The sequence below is a fragment of the Coloeus monedula genome (assembly GCF_965178545.1).
Source record: "Coloeus monedula genome assembly, chromosome: 17".
Taxonomy (NCBI): domain Eukaryota; kingdom Metazoa; phylum Chordata; class Aves; order Passeriformes; family Corvidae; genus Coloeus; species Coloeus monedula.
Window position 1 is genome coordinate 8114007 of NC_138797.1, and position 16553 is coordinate 8130559.

The 16553-nt window shown below is 48.6% G+C and overlaps 1 protein-coding gene across 3 annotated transcripts; it reads left to right on the forward strand.

The window, feature by feature from the left end:
* Nucleotides 1-624: 624 nt before the first annotated feature.
* On the forward strand, nt 625-15841 carry TCEA2 (transcription elongation factor A2; the record flags this gene model as incomplete). 3 transcript variants are annotated; one of them, XM_082293041.1, is made up of 11 exons in its annotated part: nt 1460-1576; nt 1859-1950; nt 2040-2213; nt 3154-3216; nt 3839-3944; nt 5036-5126; nt 10192-10325; nt 11728-11784; nt 12487-12641; nt 12991-13137; nt 14967-15068. In XM_082293041.1, the coding sequence occupies exons 4-11, from the start codon at nt 3163-3165 to the stop codon at nt 15066-15068; spliced, it is 846 nt and encodes a 281-aa protein (XP_082149167.1). In that variant the 5' UTR covers nt 1460-1576; nt 1859-1950; nt 2040-2213; nt 3154-3162. The 3 variants fall into 3 exon arrangements, with proteins under 3 accessions (XP_082149166.1, XP_082149165.1, XP_082149167.1); XM_082293040.1 differs by lacking the exons at nt 1460-1576; nt 1859-1950; nt 2040-2213 and adding exons at nt 625-778; nt 15572-15841 and having other exon boundaries at nt 14967-15038; XM_082293039.1 differs by lacking the exons at nt 1460-1576; nt 1859-1950; nt 2040-2213 and adding an exon at nt 625-778.
* Between the last annotated feature and the right edge of the window lie 712 nt (nt 15842-16553).

The following is a 16553-nucleotide window of genomic DNA, read 5'->3' on the forward strand; positions in this document are numbered from 1 at the left end:
TTCAAGCCCCGTCCAGCCTGGCCATGAACACTGCCAGGGATGGAGCAGCCACAGCCTCTCTGGGCACCCTGTGCCAGGGCCCCACCACCCTCACAGGGAAGAACTCCTTTCCAATAACCCTTCTAACCCTCCCCTCTGTCAGTGTCATTCCCCTTTGCTTTGTCACTCCAGGCCCTTGTCCATACCCCCCCTCTCCACTCTTTGAACCCCTTTAGGCACGGGAAGAGGCTTTAAGGTCTCCCCGGAGCATTCTCCCGGCTGAATCCCGCAGCTCTCAGCCTGTCTCCACTGCAGAAGTGCTCATGATCGCCGTGGCCTCCTCCGGACCCGCTGCAGCAGTTTGGGACACGGCTGTTCCTGCCGTGTCCGGGCACAGCCCCGCGGGCGGGGACCGGGGGTCCCTCAGCCCCGGCACCTCTCCGAGCCCCCTCCGCGGGGTGAACCGCAGCCCCCACAGCGCCCCCGGCGGCCAGGCGGCACTGCGCGGGACGGGCGCGGGGCACGCTGGGAGATGAAGTCCCGCCCGTGGGCTGCGCTCCGGCAGGCGGCAGGTGGCGCCGGCGCCCTGAGGACTACAACTCCCGTCGTGTCCCGTGCTCGCCCGCCCTGACTGCGGCACCGGGGGCTGAGGTGGGCACCGGGCACCGACCGCAGCTCCCCCCGCCCGGACCCCCGTCCGGCCCCGGCACCGATCCCGGGGAGCGGCGCGATGGGCGGGGAGGACGAGATCGTGCGCATCGCCAGGCGCCTGGACAAGATGGTGGCCAAGAAGAACGCGGTGAGTGGCGGCGGCAGGGCCCCCGCAGCCCGATTGGGGTGGGGGGCCGCCCCCTGTCCCGGGCTCTTGTCTGGCGGACGCGGCCCCCCCTCTCCGCAGGGCCCCTCCTCGCTGCCGTGCTGGTGGACCTCCACCTCCCCCTCCCCAGTCCCCATTTTGGGGGCCTCTCTTTCAGTGTCTCCCCGGTCATTACATCGTGCTGGAGCAGAGGCTCTTCCCATTAAAGTGGGTTTCCCTCCCCCAGACCCAGACCCTTCTCCCTTCCCCATCCTTTGCGGAGGCGTGCGATCCACCCACGGCCAGTTATTGGGCGGGCAGCCCCATGTGCCCCTTGGGTGCTGTGGGAACCCCCAGTCCCCATACTGAGCCCCCCCCGGCGCACATCTCAGCACTCCGGGGCTCGCCCTGTGCTGCCTGCACGGTGTTCTCCTCCTGGAGAGCATCCTCAGCCCTTCTCTCCTGTCCCGTTGGGAGCCCTTTGGAAGGGGAGTGCCCACCAGCACCGGCCTGGGACTCCAGTTTGCCCTCGGAAAAGACCCCGGTGCTGATGGATTTGCTTCCTGCATCTCCATTCCATACCGGCACTACTGCTCACTCCCGTGGCCTCTAGAGTGTGGAGGGCTGGCCAAGCTGCTGTCGGCACTCGGGGAGTCTCGCAGGGTGTGCTGTGACCCGTGTGACAGCCTGGGGGGACAGTAGCCGGTATTTTCCAGCTTAATGGGATATATCAGTGCTTGTAGGAACACAGTGTCATATGCAAGTGCAGAGGCAGAAAGCTGACAAGGATTTGTGATGGAGGTAGGCTGTTCATCTGTGTTTGGGGTGGGGAGAGGGATTTTGGGGCTGGGAAGGGCTGTGGGGAGTGGGAGATGATGGGCGAAGAGGGGAAGGGATTAGAGGAGTGTGATATTCGTGTGGTGGAATGCTGGGTGCTGTTATCACATGAACTTTTGGATGTTGGACTGGCCCTGCCAGCTGTGGGTAGGGCGAGCACTGTCACTCGTGTCACTGTTGAAACAACCCAGGGAAGCGTGTTTGGGCTAAAGTGCAGCCTGTGATGCCTGTTCTCGTTGGCGGCAGGTTTTCTGCACCAGTGTTGAAATAGGAAAGGAACAACTTTGCAGAATTTGCTTCCAGCTTCATTGGGAAAGAGGCAGCTTCTTAAATGAGGGGTATGCAACGTTTCCTCTTTGCTGGCGTTTGAGATGGTGCTGAACAGCAGCATGTTGTGTGTTGGCTAATCTGAGAACTCTTCCTGCAGGACAGTTTCCTGGAGTACCTGTTTGTTGCTCTAGTTTTTTCGTGGATCCTCATTTGCTGCCATTGTGCTAAATGACTCCATTTGGAGTCAGGAATCACCGGGTCACTTTGTGTGTTCAGGGCTGGAGGAACGGAAAGGTGTGAAACTGCCTGAGGGGGAAGTCAGTCGTTCTGGGTACGGTAAATGTGTGTGGTTTATGCTGGTGTGTGTTGCTTGTGTGCACGCTGAAAGCTTTGACTCTGCTTTGATTTTGGCATCTGTTCTGTAGGGTGGATTGCAGCTGGATTGCTTCCTGGGATGAGTCGGAAGCAGCCCTTCTGCATAGGGAGGACTGGATGTGAGGACAGGGCTGTCAGTGCAGGCGGCTTCGCTTCCCTACAGTGGTGGCTGTGCAGGCCTTGAGCTGCAACTGGGCTTGGAGTGGTCGGTGATGTAAATGAGCTGCTAAATGTGAACACTGGAAGCCTTGTTTGAGGGAAGGGGGTTGGGAGGAAAGAGCCAGCTGAATGGAGACAGGCCTACGCCAGGCTGGGATCTGCTAGAGGGAGACAAGTAATTTCCAATTCTGTGAGTGACTGCCAGTTTTAGGTATCTACAGATTCCTAGTCAGATTTTCTCTGGTCTTGGGTTCATGGATGGGGTAAGGAAACTTCACAGAACAAGTTTCAAGTATCAGCTCTTCAGCATCACAGCTTGCTGACTTTGCTCCTGGTCTCTTGTCCTGAGCAGAGTGGGGTATTAATATGAAAACTAGGAAACAGCTACATGGAGTCACTGACAGTTGTGATTCAGAGTGTGTTTTTCAGGTGTTAAAAATGTTCAGCTTGCCAGGTGAGAATAATAAACTGATGCTGCACTTGTACCATACACTAGCAAAGACCTGTAGCACTCCAGTGGTCTTCTGTTTTGGCCATTCCAATAACTCAGGTGCCTTCAGGTTGCAGGATCTACTGTCTTTCTGGAACAGCAACACCAGCAGTGAGCTTGCTGATATTTCAGGGAATGCTTGTTGGTGTTTTTCCCTTTGAATTCAACTTTCTGTGTCTATCCCCAAGCTGTTGAATTTCTTTACTAAAAGCTGAGGCACTCATTCTCTTTCTGTTTTCCGCCCCAGGAAGGTGCAATGGATTTACTGAAGGAACTGAAAAGCATGCCTATGACTTTGGATTTACTGCAGGTGAGTTGCACAGTTATGGTAAAAAGCTGAAGTCTGCATCTGGATGGGTTCAAAATGTTATCTAAAAAACCTTAATAGATTTCCTCACACTTCTTCCCTCATGCAAAGCGTCAAAATAAACATTAAATCAAATAAAATAGTGCTGAAGTTGGGTTTTGGACTGGCAATTAAACAGCTCTGGGTCACCGTGTGTGTAACTGCTCAAATCTTGTTTTTAGGCTGCAAAAAGAGGAAAGACTGGGTTAAAATAGCAAACACAGAGGGCAGCTGTAGGGGAAGTTCTTTGTAATGGTGATGTTCAGGACACTGGGGAGGAGTGAGCAGAATTACAATTTGGAGGTTGTGATGCATCTTGGAGTTTTTCACTCTAAGCTTGAATGTCACTTTTAAGTGTGTAGGGAGGGGATTTGTGGGTGATTGGATGTGTCTTCTGTTCAGTTGTGGAAGCTGGAGAGTGTCATCTCTCTCTTCCAAAGTTGTAAGGGTCAGAGAATCGTTCTGCAAGCCCTTGGATACTCCCATCCTGGTCATGGCTTGGACTTTGTCGTGGTTATTTGGGATTTCAGTGAGTAACTAATAATGAATCTGTTCTGGAGTGATTCACTGGGGTGTTCCTTTGCAGTCCACCCGCATTGGGATGTCAGTGAATGCACTGAGGAAGCAGAGCACAGATGAAGAAGTGATATCACTTGCCAAATCCCTCATCAAATCTTGGAAGAAACTTCTAGGTAAGGAAATCAGTGTGTTCCTGTCAGATTCAGCTTGTGAAGAAGCTGGCTTCAGTGGGAGGCTGAGTTTTTTGGGAGAGCTTATCTCTTGATCCGAATAAAACATTCTAGCAGATCAGCCTTTACAATTCCACCCTCTGTCTTTCGAGTTTCGTGTCCTATCATGCATCCCCCTAGATTTAGCTCCTGTTTAGCCAGCTCATCCTTGGAAGAGCACTGAAAGCTTCAGGACTATTAACTTGTACCTCATCACATAATAATTAGTGATGTTATTTGTAGAAACAATATCTGTGCTCTGAACCCTCTGCTCCCACTTGTGCTCTGTGTGGCATTAACACCATGTGTGCTGTCAGCCTCGTGCAACAGCTCAGGAAGTGCTGGAATGCATTTTGGGTGGTGAGTTGGAGAAGGATCTTAATTCACCATCTTGTAGATAAACTCACATGGACTGTTTCCAGCTGGAGAGGCTTTCCTGGTTATGGGCTCCCATTTCTTGCTAGGCTGGATGAGCGTTAAAAGGGCTCTTTTCCTGTTCTGCCTGGATTGTCACCTCCTCATTAGATTGGGTGTGTCATTGGCTAGGCTCAGACAGTTTACCTCTGGGTCAGACTTGTTCTACAGTGTCATGAAAGTCCTGTTCAGGGTTGTGCTGTTGACTTTCAGCAGCACTTGGGAATCAGAAGAAGCTGTACTCCCACAAGGACCAGCCTGTACTGGCCCTTCAGCTGGTGTTGGCTGGAAATTCTGCTTTTAGTGGTGCTTGAGAGAACTTGATCTAATCCCTGCTCAGCAGCCTCTGAAAGAAACTTTTGTGATGAGGCATGTCTTGTGAGAAGCTTATCTCCCAGGCAGGGAAGGTGATTGCTCTCTAGTTTGGTGAGGAAAGCTTTTGTTTGAATCAGCTTCTACTTGGAGGCAAGGAGAAGGTCTGTTGGAAAGCTTGAAAGTCATAAAGGCATTTTCTCCTGATTCTTTCTGGGAGAATAATGACTTGCTTTAGGCCAACAGTGGGTAGTGTGACAACATTGAGGAATATAGGCAGGGCTGTAGCATAAAAACCAGTTCTGAACTGATTCCTCTTTTGAACATAGATGCTTCTGAGGAAAAAAATGAGGAGAAAAAGAAAAGCCTGTCCTTGCCAACATCTTCCTCCAAGGAGACTGGTAACTCAAGAGACCAAAGGTAATATTTCCCTTTTACCAAAGATGACACTGTTAGAGAATTTAAATTTTCCTAAGGCACCTTACTTTAATTTTTAAGTGTCTGAGTCAGGAATTTTGGGTAGTCAAATTTCTGGTCAGAGACACTGGTTTCTTCTTCAAGGTTGATCTCTGTGGTGTTATTAATTAACTGTAATGCAGAAATACACATCTAAGAAATACAGTGGCTTTAGTGAGTTTTTAAATTTTATTCATATTTTATTTCATTTTTTTACTCTTGGTTATGTGTTGTTTTTTCTAGTAGTAGAACATTCCTCTATTCTTTTTTATGTTGCATTTTTATGCATTTTTGTTCATTTCTAACTTTGAACACCTTAGAATGAAGATTATTTTTGGCCTTTGCAGTATCAAGTGATGGATGGGATTGATTGATACATTACTAAAGTAAAACTTCCATTTCTTTGTCCTTGACAAATCCCAGCAGAAGTCCCCTTTTCCCTGTGGTTGATGTCCCCCAGCTGGCAGGTCAGCTGCATGCTTGCTCCTTGCCATGCCTTCAGTGCTGCATCCTGTTTCCACTGCCTGTGACTGCAGCTGTTGAGTGCAGATAGTGATCAAAGGGGAGGGGGAAAAATGGGATTTAAAGCTTTATTATAGAGACTTCTCTCAGCCTTAGATCCCAGGAGAGTGTGTGCTTCCTAGATTTGGCTCTTAAGTGATGTAGCCAATTTCCCAAGTTTGACAGAAGATTTAGAGTATTCAGGCTGTAGTCCTGCTGGCTTGCAGGATTTTCTGTGTTTGTAGCCTTTGTTGGTCACTTTCTTGTCACTTCTTTATTTTTGCTCAGCTCTCTCAAGGCTTGGCACTTCAGGGTGAGCCTTTGCAGCTCGACACAGAGCTGCTGATGGAGAGAAGGCTGCTGATGCTGAGCTCCATGACTTTAAATGATCGGTATCTTTGGTTATCTCGCTTCCATAAAATGGGAAAAAGAATTGGCTAAATATTGCAATGAAAGGACTTGGGAGACTTCACAGCCAGGATGGAGTTCAGTGATGCAGTGCAGAATGGGAGCCAGGGCTGTCCAGATCTAAGTATATCTGTGTGGGATTTCACTCAGAAGACGATCTTGGCTCTAGGCACAGAGGCAAAACCCCTCCTTGCTGCCTTCTTGCTCTGTCACTTATGGGGTATGTGGAGTGGAGCTGTCTGGCTTGTGCTGCTGATGTTCCCTTGTGCCTCAATGTGCTGCAGATACTGCAGTTTTGTGGGGTTTTTTAATCCTTGATGCTTTTTACGTGTATTCAGCCTCCATCTTCTGACTAGCAAAGCATTCCCTTGGCTGTGAAGGATGAACAGAAGCCAATGGATTAGTGTAGCCTAGACCAGGAGCAGGGGCCAGCTCCTGGTGTCAGTCTGTTGAGCCAGGCTCTCTTCCAGAGACAGGAATGCTTTTTATCCAGTCCTGCAAAATGAACTACTAATCTGCCTTTAAAAAAATAATAATTTATTAGAAGAGAAGAGTCTCTGTTCTTTGAAGCAGAGGCTGCAGTGGAGTTAGACTGGTTGCTCAGTGTGTGATACCTGGTTCAGATGAGGCTGCTGTCAAGACACCAAAGAGATCAGTTTGTATTCAGGTATTTCAGCCTCTTAGCCTGATAGATTTTGGCTACGCCTTCCATTTTGGTCAGGGAGAAATATTTGACTAAGTCTTGGCCTGAAACTCGTCTTACTTTATGGAGCACAGATGTAGCAATCCCTGTCTAGTGACTGGAGCTATCAGTGCAAGACCTGAAGGCTCTGAGCCAGCCAGCGTGGAGCTGGCACCTGTGAATTTAGATGCTGCATTACTCTAATCCAAAGCATATTCTGTTGTTCTGTAGAATTTCAGACCCATAGTGTAGTACATTTTCATGGGCTGTGTCTAATGTTTCTGTCTCTGGCAGCATGAGGTTTTTCTTTTCCAGGATTCTCTAAACTGCCTTTATTGGGAGGTTTTGGATCTGTGACCTGAATTTAGCTCTTCTGTGGGATTTTCTTCCAGTGCAGCCCTGAGTTCTGCTTGCAGTCCCTGACTGCTGCTTTGCTACCATTTTGTTCCAGCATAGCCTTGTTTTATGTATAAACTTTTGCTGCCTGGATAGATTTACAAGCTCTTTCTCCTGTTTAACAGGAACAGTGTGAACCACAAGGATTTCCTGAAATAAGTCTTCTAGGTGTGTTTGAGCTCTATTTCCCAACTATTCTATTTATAAACTAACCTCTAAACCTTAATAAATAATTTTCTGTCTTTGGAATGGCTGAGAAGTCTGTTTCATCTAATTCTTGAGGGATCAGCTCTCATCTCAGGGTGTGGATGATGTCTGTGTGTGCAGGCACATGTATCTTTCCTCATCAGCTAACAGAAATGGGACTGCCATGCCTCTTGTTGAGCTTTTTTCCACCCCCAAGGAATAAACATCTAAATATTTGAGTCAATAGCATTTGCAGATAGAACCATCCTGAAAATCAAGTATTACCTCTGCAAATACAGGTTTGAAGACCTGTGTTTAAGGAGTCATTGTAGTGAAGGTCAGGGTTCTGAGTTCACACTGAGGTCACTGAGTTCACACTCACGGTTTTGCTCTGGGAGACCTTTGTTGCTTGCAAAATGACACAAAATTTAACTCTGGAAGAGTTCTCAGGGAAACTTGTCCTGCAGCCCCTTCCAAGCACAGCACAACCTCTGCCCAAGCTATCCCTGACAGGCTTTTTTCAAGCTCTTGACAGCCCTAGAAGACCTCAGGGCAAGGTATTTCCACAGCTGCCCTTGGCAGTATTTCCAATTCGTAACTCACCTTTACAGTTTAAAACTTACTCTCAATCAAAACCTGTTTTACTAAACCCATTTCTACATCCTTCTGTGGATTTTTTTTCCCTACCATCTGCCTTTGTAAGGAGTTTCAGGACTTGTCTCCTTTAAGTTTCCCTTGCCACAAGCCACCCATTCCTTCAGTCCTTCCTTTTACTGTAAGTATGTTCTCTCGGCCTTTTGCCTTTGTCCTTTGGGAAGTCTAATTTTTCCAAACTATTTTATGCAACATGAGAAGCTATGATGTTTTAGATGGGTTATTCCTGAATTATGGGTTATTCCTTAGTGTATGCTCTGGTATATACACCCCCATGAGTGCTGCCTGTGATTTGTATGTAGCTTCTTAAGCACAAAAGTACCTGATGGCAGTTTCTATGTTCCAGATGGGAGAAAATCATCATCTAATGGATTATTTACAGGCTAAATTGTTTCTTCTTTTTGTAACATGTGCAGTGTAAATCCTGTTGAATTTTTTGAGCTGCTTGGACACAAATCTGTTCCTTAATAGGCTCCTGCAGTGCTGACCAGTAAAACCAGCTGGTAAAAAGGGGTTTTACTCAGCTGCTGGTGAAAGAGAAACACAGTGGGCTCACAGTACAATCTCCCTCACAGGGTGCATCATCTCCTTCATCTGAGCAAGAAATCAAAGTTCTGCTTTGGTTTGACCTGAACAATTTGCTGAAGTTTCACTGGTGGATGCTTCTGAAAAGGGCTTGGCGAGGTCCTGAACCGTGGAAATCCAGTAGCCCCAATGGTGATCTGTGGGATTTGAGCCAGACTGGATATGACCTTAGTCACGGAGCTCCCAGGATAAGTCCCTAAAGTTGTCTGGCTCAGTTCGTGCAGCAGCAGATTCAGAAGATTTCCAGCTTAGTGCTGGTTTTTTTTGTGGGCTGACTAATCCCTTCCAGGACAGCGTAGTGGAAGTGCTTGTTCATAACAAATTTATTTTTGATGGCAAAGAACTGGCAGTAGTGACCCAGCTTAACAAAAATTGTCAAGCCACTTGGATCTTCAAGGAGATATTGCCAGCATGGCATGGGTGAAATACGGAGATTTCTCTTTTTTTCTCTTTCTGTCTCTTTGTGCAATAATGGTACCAGGCATTGGCCGTAAATACAGGGAATTTTACAGCCCAATCACCAAAGCCAGAGCAATCTCTTCTGAAAAAATATTGCTGTTCTGCTGCCTAGATTTAGGGGGGAGAACAAAGCTCTAGAAAATCATCTGTGAATCATACTAGCCCAGCTCTTTTAGCAGCAGTATTTGCAGGGCTGACTAACTCCGTGTGCAGATGTTAGGCTTTCTGGGTGCACAGCCAGCTGAACTGCTCAGTGAGGTTCCTTCTCTGCATGCAGACCCTGCAGCAGTGACTCAGCCTGCCCACATCATGTGCTGGTTGTGCAGGCAGGTCTCCATCCAGCTTCCCTGGCAGGTGACTTGACTGAGTCAACCACAGCAGGCAGGTGTTTGCATTCCTGTGCCTGTGCCTGTGCCTGTGATTGCTTGCAGGTGGAAATGGAGTTATTTTTGGGAGCAAAGCAGTATTTCTTAGTCCTTTGCTAGCCTGGCACCTCTGTGAGCTGTGTGCGAGCTGTGTAGAGGTGCTTTTCTGTGAGATGAGTAATCAGAGTCTTGCTCAGATTACAGGAAAAAAGGAAGAACCTTTTATGTGCTACACTTTGTTGGTGGTGTTTTTTAAATATCAAAGCTGAGGGAGCCATCTTCTGTCTTTTTCTTTCTTTTCCTTAGCACAGCAGCTCCTTCTTCTGGAGCTTTCTGCTTGCTTTCTGCTGAGAGCAGTTATGGGCTTGGTGTCCTGCAAAGTTAAAGAGGAAAGAAGCACCATGAATCTGCATTGCCAAAGTGAGAGTGCTGATGGTCTCAGATGTCCTGAGTGTATTTGGGTTACTGGTGGTGTCCAACAGTAATGTTTTCACTTGTTGCCCAGTGGTGCAGCAGCTGATACGTGTTGAATAACACAGGATGGTTGGCAGGGTTGTTCATGAATTAAACCTCTGCTGGCAGCCAGCAGTGTCCACAGGAGAGCTCGTGTCTGGGCTGAGGGCGTTGGCCGCTGTGTTGTGCTCTGTGCTGATTTGGGACAATGACTTTGCACTGTGTTCTGACTGGTTCTGTATTACGATTAACAGGATGCTTGGCCACATACCTGCTGCTCCCTTCTCTGCTCTCAGTGACCCAAACTGAGACATTCTGACAGGTGAAGTTTTTCTTTTAGCTCCAACAAAAGGCAGGAGCCTCCAAAGACTCCGACCACCCCCAAAATCACCACCTTCCCTCCGGCCCCCGTCACCTGTGACGCAGTGCGCAACAAATGCAGGGAGATGCTGACAGCAGCTCTGCAGGCTGATGGTAAGTGCTGGGGGAAGCCCTGCATTGCCTCAAGTGCTTCACAGCTCCTGGAGCATTCTGACAGAGACTGTCAATGCAAGCTCAGCTTAGGCACAGTGTTCTGGAGCAGCCTTGTCAAATGATTATTGCCAGCAGCTCAGTCTAGCCACTGGTCACCCCTTTGATGAACTGGCTGCTGTTGCAGCGTTTTCAGACACTTACACAGGGACCTGGCTTGAGCTGGAGGTATGACAATGTGTCAGGCAATGGCTGATAAGACTTGGGGTCTTCTGCTCTGCAACACAGGGTGGTCTGTGCAGAAGTTTAATCTTTCAGGTGTGCAGGGATTTGCTTCACTTTCTAGGTCTTTTCTGATTGTTGTCTTCCCTGTCACGCTTGGGGCACAAAGTGAAGCTGTAACTTGGTACATGGACTTTGTAGGAATGGTGCTTATTCCAGTCAGCATCTGCTGTCAGACTCTGCTGCCTTTGTAGACAGGAGCTCCTTAAATATCGTGGTCCTCTGGATCTGGGGTGGAACAGGTCCCTCTTACATTCAGACTGTGCCATCTCAAGTGAGAGGCAACTGCAGGTGTTCAGCATCTCTGGAAGTTTGAGCATCTGGTTGTGTCCACATTGCAGATCCCTTTAAAAAATTGGGGTCTAAGCACTGCAGTGTCTTATTAATTTGGAGCCAAGGAATGTAGATGACAGATGGAGAAGTTCATGAGGTCTTTATTTCTAGCCTTCCTGTGCATGTGTTTATGTGCTGCATTAAATGCTCTGCACAGCTCTTAAAAAAACCCTTTCCATATGAAATCTTGGAAAGAGTTCCCTTGAGCCTTTCCCTAAGCTCAGCTGTGCCCTACCTTCCCTGCTTTATGGTGTTGGTTACCATACTGGCTGTCCAAATCTGTGGCAGGTATGCACTTTATATGATGCTGTTTAACTGGTGCATAGGAGAAGAGGGGAGGAGCAGACAGTCCTGAGGTGAGATGAGAGAGGAAGGCTTGATCCTGATGCTGCACACCTCCAGACAGTCCCAGATGGCTGGTCTGAGTTACTTCTCATTGAGGTGAATATCTGATGAAACTCAATTCCTGCCTATATACATTGGATTTCAATTATATTAAGAATATATTGGAAAACTAAGTTCTTGGGCCAAGGCTGTTGTTAGCTTTGTCTCATGGAGTCCGTATCTCAGAGAGGCACGGGGCACAGACTGGCTGGATTAATCTCTTTTCATCACTGCCCTTTTCCAAAGGGTCAGAGAGTAGCAAGAGCAAAGGCCAAGATGCCATTTGATGGGAAGAGCATGTGAATCAGAACAGCAAACTGTCCAGGTTTGTAGCTCAGAAATACTGAGCCTGGGGAGCCCTGGCCTGGTTGGAAGCCACTGAGCTCCTGTTTCTGCTGTCTTACAGACGACTACATCGCCATTGGCGCCGACTGCGAGCACATAGCGGCCCAGATTGAAGAGTATATCCTTGCTGTACAGTGCTTCCTCGAAGGCCTGCATGCCTCCAGCAGTGAAATCCATGTGCTCAAAGGAAAAATGGAACTGTCTGTGCATAAATGTTCTGCTGCAGCTTGTCAGGGTTCTGGATCTGGTTCCAGCTCTGATTGGCTGAGTCCTGGGTCACTAAGGAGCTACCAGTGTGGAGTTGGGAGCTGTAATCCCTAGCTTTTCCTTCCCATCAGAGTGCTGTTTCCTGTTTTTGATTCTGCTTCCAAATGCATGCAACTTCCTGTGGTCCCTGTTGGAGGAGAGTGTGTGGATCTAGACAAAAGCAGTGGAAGGGATGGAGCAATGAGGATCAAGTTCCATGTTGATGTGAGATAAACCAGGAGTTTGCTTGGTTTGGGAACTGTGGGGTTGGAGGTGCAGCTGGGTTTTCCCAGTGGAGGGGTTTGTGGCTGCCTTGGTGAGAGAAAGGGCAGATTGTAGAACCTGAGCATAGCTGAATATTTCCAGCACAGTGAAAAAGCCCAAGCTGGAAACCCCTGGACTTCGGGATTGTATAAACCTGCTTTTAAATCCAGTACTGACCTCTCAGAGCAGATGCTGCTGTTGGGTCCCAGCATCTCCATCCTGGCAGTGGATGACACTCCCTGCTCTTCATGGGTGGCTGGGAAGTGCTTGATGCCTCTGGGTTGGTTGCAGGCTCCTTGACTGCCCTTACGCATCTACCAGGATGTCAAGAACACTGACATGAAATACAAAAACCGCGTGAGGAGCCGCATCTCCAACCTGAAGGACTCCAAAAATCCTGAGCTGAAAAAGAACGTGCTGTGTGGGGCCATCACCCCTGAGCAGATCGCGGTGATGACCTCGGAGGTGAGGGTGCCTGAGGAGCAGGGTTTACTTCTCAGAGGGAATGTGTCCTGAGGCTTAGCTGCAGGCAAAGGGCTGGGCTGCTGCCAGGGTTGCAGATTTCTCAGTAGCTGCTGCCAGAGTGCATGGAGTATGCTAGTGATGGCATTTGCAGTGTGGAGAGTGGTTTGTTGGGCCTTCACGTCATCTTGAGGCCCTGGGTATAAAGCAGAAACCAGAATTGGAACAGGCTTTCTGTCTTAATGCCCATCTGTCTGGCTGCCCTGTCCTGTTGGCTGTTTCCACTGTAGTGGGTGTGGTAGTAAAACTGGGCAGATGTGATTTTATTGCCTTTTTTTTTTTTTTTTGAAAGGAAATGGCCAGTAATGAGCTGAAAGAGATCAGGAAAGCCATGACAAAAGAAGCAATCCGGGAGCATCAGATGGCCAAGACAGGAGGGACACAGACTGACCTCTTCACCTGTGGGAAATGCAAGAAGAAGAACTGCACCTACACCCAGGTTGGTTTCCCTGCTCCTGCCTTGGCCTCTGCACAGGACACGATCCGTCACGGTCATGAGCTCGCACTGCTCCGTGACAGGCCCTACAGCACAGCACATATTTTGCTACTGGTGGACAGAAAACACTCGAGGCTGTCTAAAATGTACTTTTGCATGTTTCCGTGAGCTTGTGTAACTCTTTGGCTCAGTTGTACAAGAGCAGGAGTTGTGCAGCACTAAGGAAGCTTTCAAAAGTGCAGCAGTGCTCTACACTGAAAGCAGGTGCTAGGAATGTTGGGATTCAGACAAGAAAGGAGTGGGTAGTATAGAGGAGAGGCTGCAGAAACTGAGTCAGATACGTTGATGGTACTAAAAGTACAAATTAAGAATATAGATAACCTGCAGCTGGATAAGTCCCAACTTATTTAAATTCAAATAGCATGAAATGGGTGAAACAAAAGGAATAAATAAAGCTGTGATGTGAGCAGACAGAGGATTTTTTTCCCCCATGGCCAGCTGCTGGAAGCCTTGTGCATTACCAGTGCTTTTTAGCTCACATGTTGTGCCAGGCATCTGGAGATAAATGTGCCTTTGCTGTGAGTCACTGGTTTAGAATGTGCAGATACCCAGAAATGCACCAGCAGCCACCAGATTGCTGCTGAGTGACTGCGCACAAACTGCGTGTGCAAGTGCCGGGTGAGACTGCTGCATCTGCTTGGACTTGACATACAAACATGGAAAGAGGAGGAGATCCAGGAATCTGACCAGGGAGTTTCCTTTGGCTCAGCAGCAGCCTTGCATCCCACAGTGCTCCCTGTAAGCATTCCTGGGCTGTCCCAGCCCATGGGACTGTCTCCACCTGTAGTAGACTGGAGTTTGACTGCCTGGAATTTGAGCAGGAGACAACAGTGTCTTCTAAATAGAAATATCAGGAGGTTTTCTGTATTTTGATTTGTTTTCTAGTGAAATCACTAGTGGGTGATGAGATGTTGTAAGTTCATCCCAAGTAGATGAACTGGCATTTATGAGCATGCTGGAAGCAGGCAGTAAAGGGGGAGAATTACAGACTTTAGCTATCCACCATTCTTGCAAAAATGGTTAATTTGCATCATGCAAATACTGTGACTCTTGCACATTGGGTAATTACACATGTAGATCATCATAATCACCCCTCGGCACAGTTCTGCCTGACTAGTGTAGGGAGTACCAGTGTTTTCAGTCTAGATCTGCCTTGTGGTATTCAAGTGCCACGAAAATCTGGTTTTTAGTAAAGTATGTGTTTCTGGCAAGAGCCAGTCAGAGGCAGCAATCACATCTGGGTTAAATATCAGAGTTCCTTAATGGCTCAAACACAAACCAGACTGGAACTGTGCAGAATTTGGTAACCCAGAGTGTGTTCCTGTGAGGCCAGGATGTAGGACTGGTCTGTAAATGGGAATGGCTTGAGTGCTTTTTTATGCATTGCTGTGGAGCATGGGCTTGGGACTGAGGGGTTTGTCATGGCACTGCTGGCCACATCCCTTCCTGGGGACAGTTTGGGGAGGGATTGGGTATGGGTATGTCCACTGCCAGAGTCACCTGCAAGGAATGGGCAGCAGATTGGGTGAGGAGGGAAATATACTGCCCCAAAACTTGTCACTCAGGTAATGTCAGGCTGGAGAGGGCCATGATGTGTGTACAGATGTGTATCTGTGTGTATCACAACCACCAGACTTACTTTACTGGAAAGCTCCTTTTGCTGTCCCAAGCCTCAGTCTCATTGATTTTGTGAGCCCAGCATGAATCCCTGGAGGCCAGAGGGACAGGGCCATGTGTGGTGCTCAGCTCTCACCTCCCTTCTGTCCCCCCAGGTGCAGACCCGCAGCTCCGATGAGCCCATGACCACCTTTGTCGTGTGCAACGAGTGTGGGAATCGCTGGAAGGTAGCGCACCAGGGCTATTGCTGGCACTGAGGGGTGTTGGGGTGGCTGCACCCACCATGCTTCAGGCACTTGGCTGCTGCTCAGACGTGCTTGCCAAACCCTCACTGGCTCTAGAGAGCAATCTTTCCTCCCAGCACAGAGGCAAGAGCTCCTGGGTTCATCCCATCTCTGCAGATCAGCTGGGGTCAAGTCTCACTTCCACATACCCTGCTCTGTCCTCATATCCTTCTTCCATAACCTGCTTCACAGTGCTTTCCATGCTGCCTCTGCTCTCTGAGGGATAGTGGTGATGATCAGGATTTCAAAACTGGTCTTTCATGCTGTGCACAGAGCTCAGGGTTGAGCAGAAGTCTCTGGTCAGTTGTGAGCAGAAATGGTGCCAAAGCCGAGAGATTCACATGGGAGCTCCCTTTGGCCCCTGCTTCTGAGAAACCCCAAGCCCTTGCCAGCTTTTGAAACAAGCCCACACCTGGATCCTTACCTTCTTCTGCAGTGAAGTTTCTAATTGGGGTTTAAACTCCTTTCTCTTGCAGTTCTGCTGACATGTTCCATGGCCCAAGAGCGGCAGCCAAATGCAGACTCGAGCGCAGCCTCCACACGCCGGCTCCCACGGCAATTGTGTTTTGTGTCCCAGTGAGTTTGCATTGTCACACTTTGAGAGCAGCAGCGGGGAGGCCTGGGCCTTGCAGAGAGCCACAGCCCTGGGCTGACAGGTTGGCGGGAGAGCTCACTAAACACACCCAGTCATTACTTTCTCATCTAAGCGAGTATGGTCACTTTCTCTTCAAAACTAATATTAAACATTTTTGTCAGTTTCTGACTTTTATTTCAACTGTGTGTGCATCCCTTTGTTTTTCCAGCATGGGAACTTGACAGGCGGTCCATGTCCCAGGTGGATGAGGACTGAATAATGCCTGGAGCAGCAGAAAGTGAGATATGTCTTGTAGGCACACCCTCGGTGTGTGAAGGCTTGTTCCTGTCACCTCATGGAATCTCAGCCTCTGGGCCAAGCCCTGGGGCAGCTGGGTGGGCAGTACTGTTGACAGGACACAACTTTTGGGGTACAGATCAGATGTTGCTTTCCATCTTGGCAGCATTCACTGGATTTTGCACTGATTCCTTGGCATTTTGAACTTTTAAATGCCAACAGCATTGGCTGCTGCAAAGATAAGAATGTGCTGCCCAGGTTGTAAGAGATTGAAAGCAGGGTGACATCAGCCACAGAAATTGCACCCCAAACTGTTCAAAGGGAGTCCCAGGCACTTTCCTATTTGTGCTCTGCTTGTAGCTTGACAGCTGAAAAACAGCCTGGAGTTTCAGAGGGGCTTGCTGGAGAGGTTCAGGAGGAGGGAAAATGCTACAAATACAGGACATTTTCCAGAGGCTTGGATCTGGAGAAGGTAAGGGCTAGAGGGATGGGTGGGGGCTGTTAGCACTTAGCTGTAGAAGTGGAGGAGGTTTGAAGTGAGCTCAGAGCTGGTGCTTGGAAGGGCTCAGGTAAGGAAAGGATCCTGT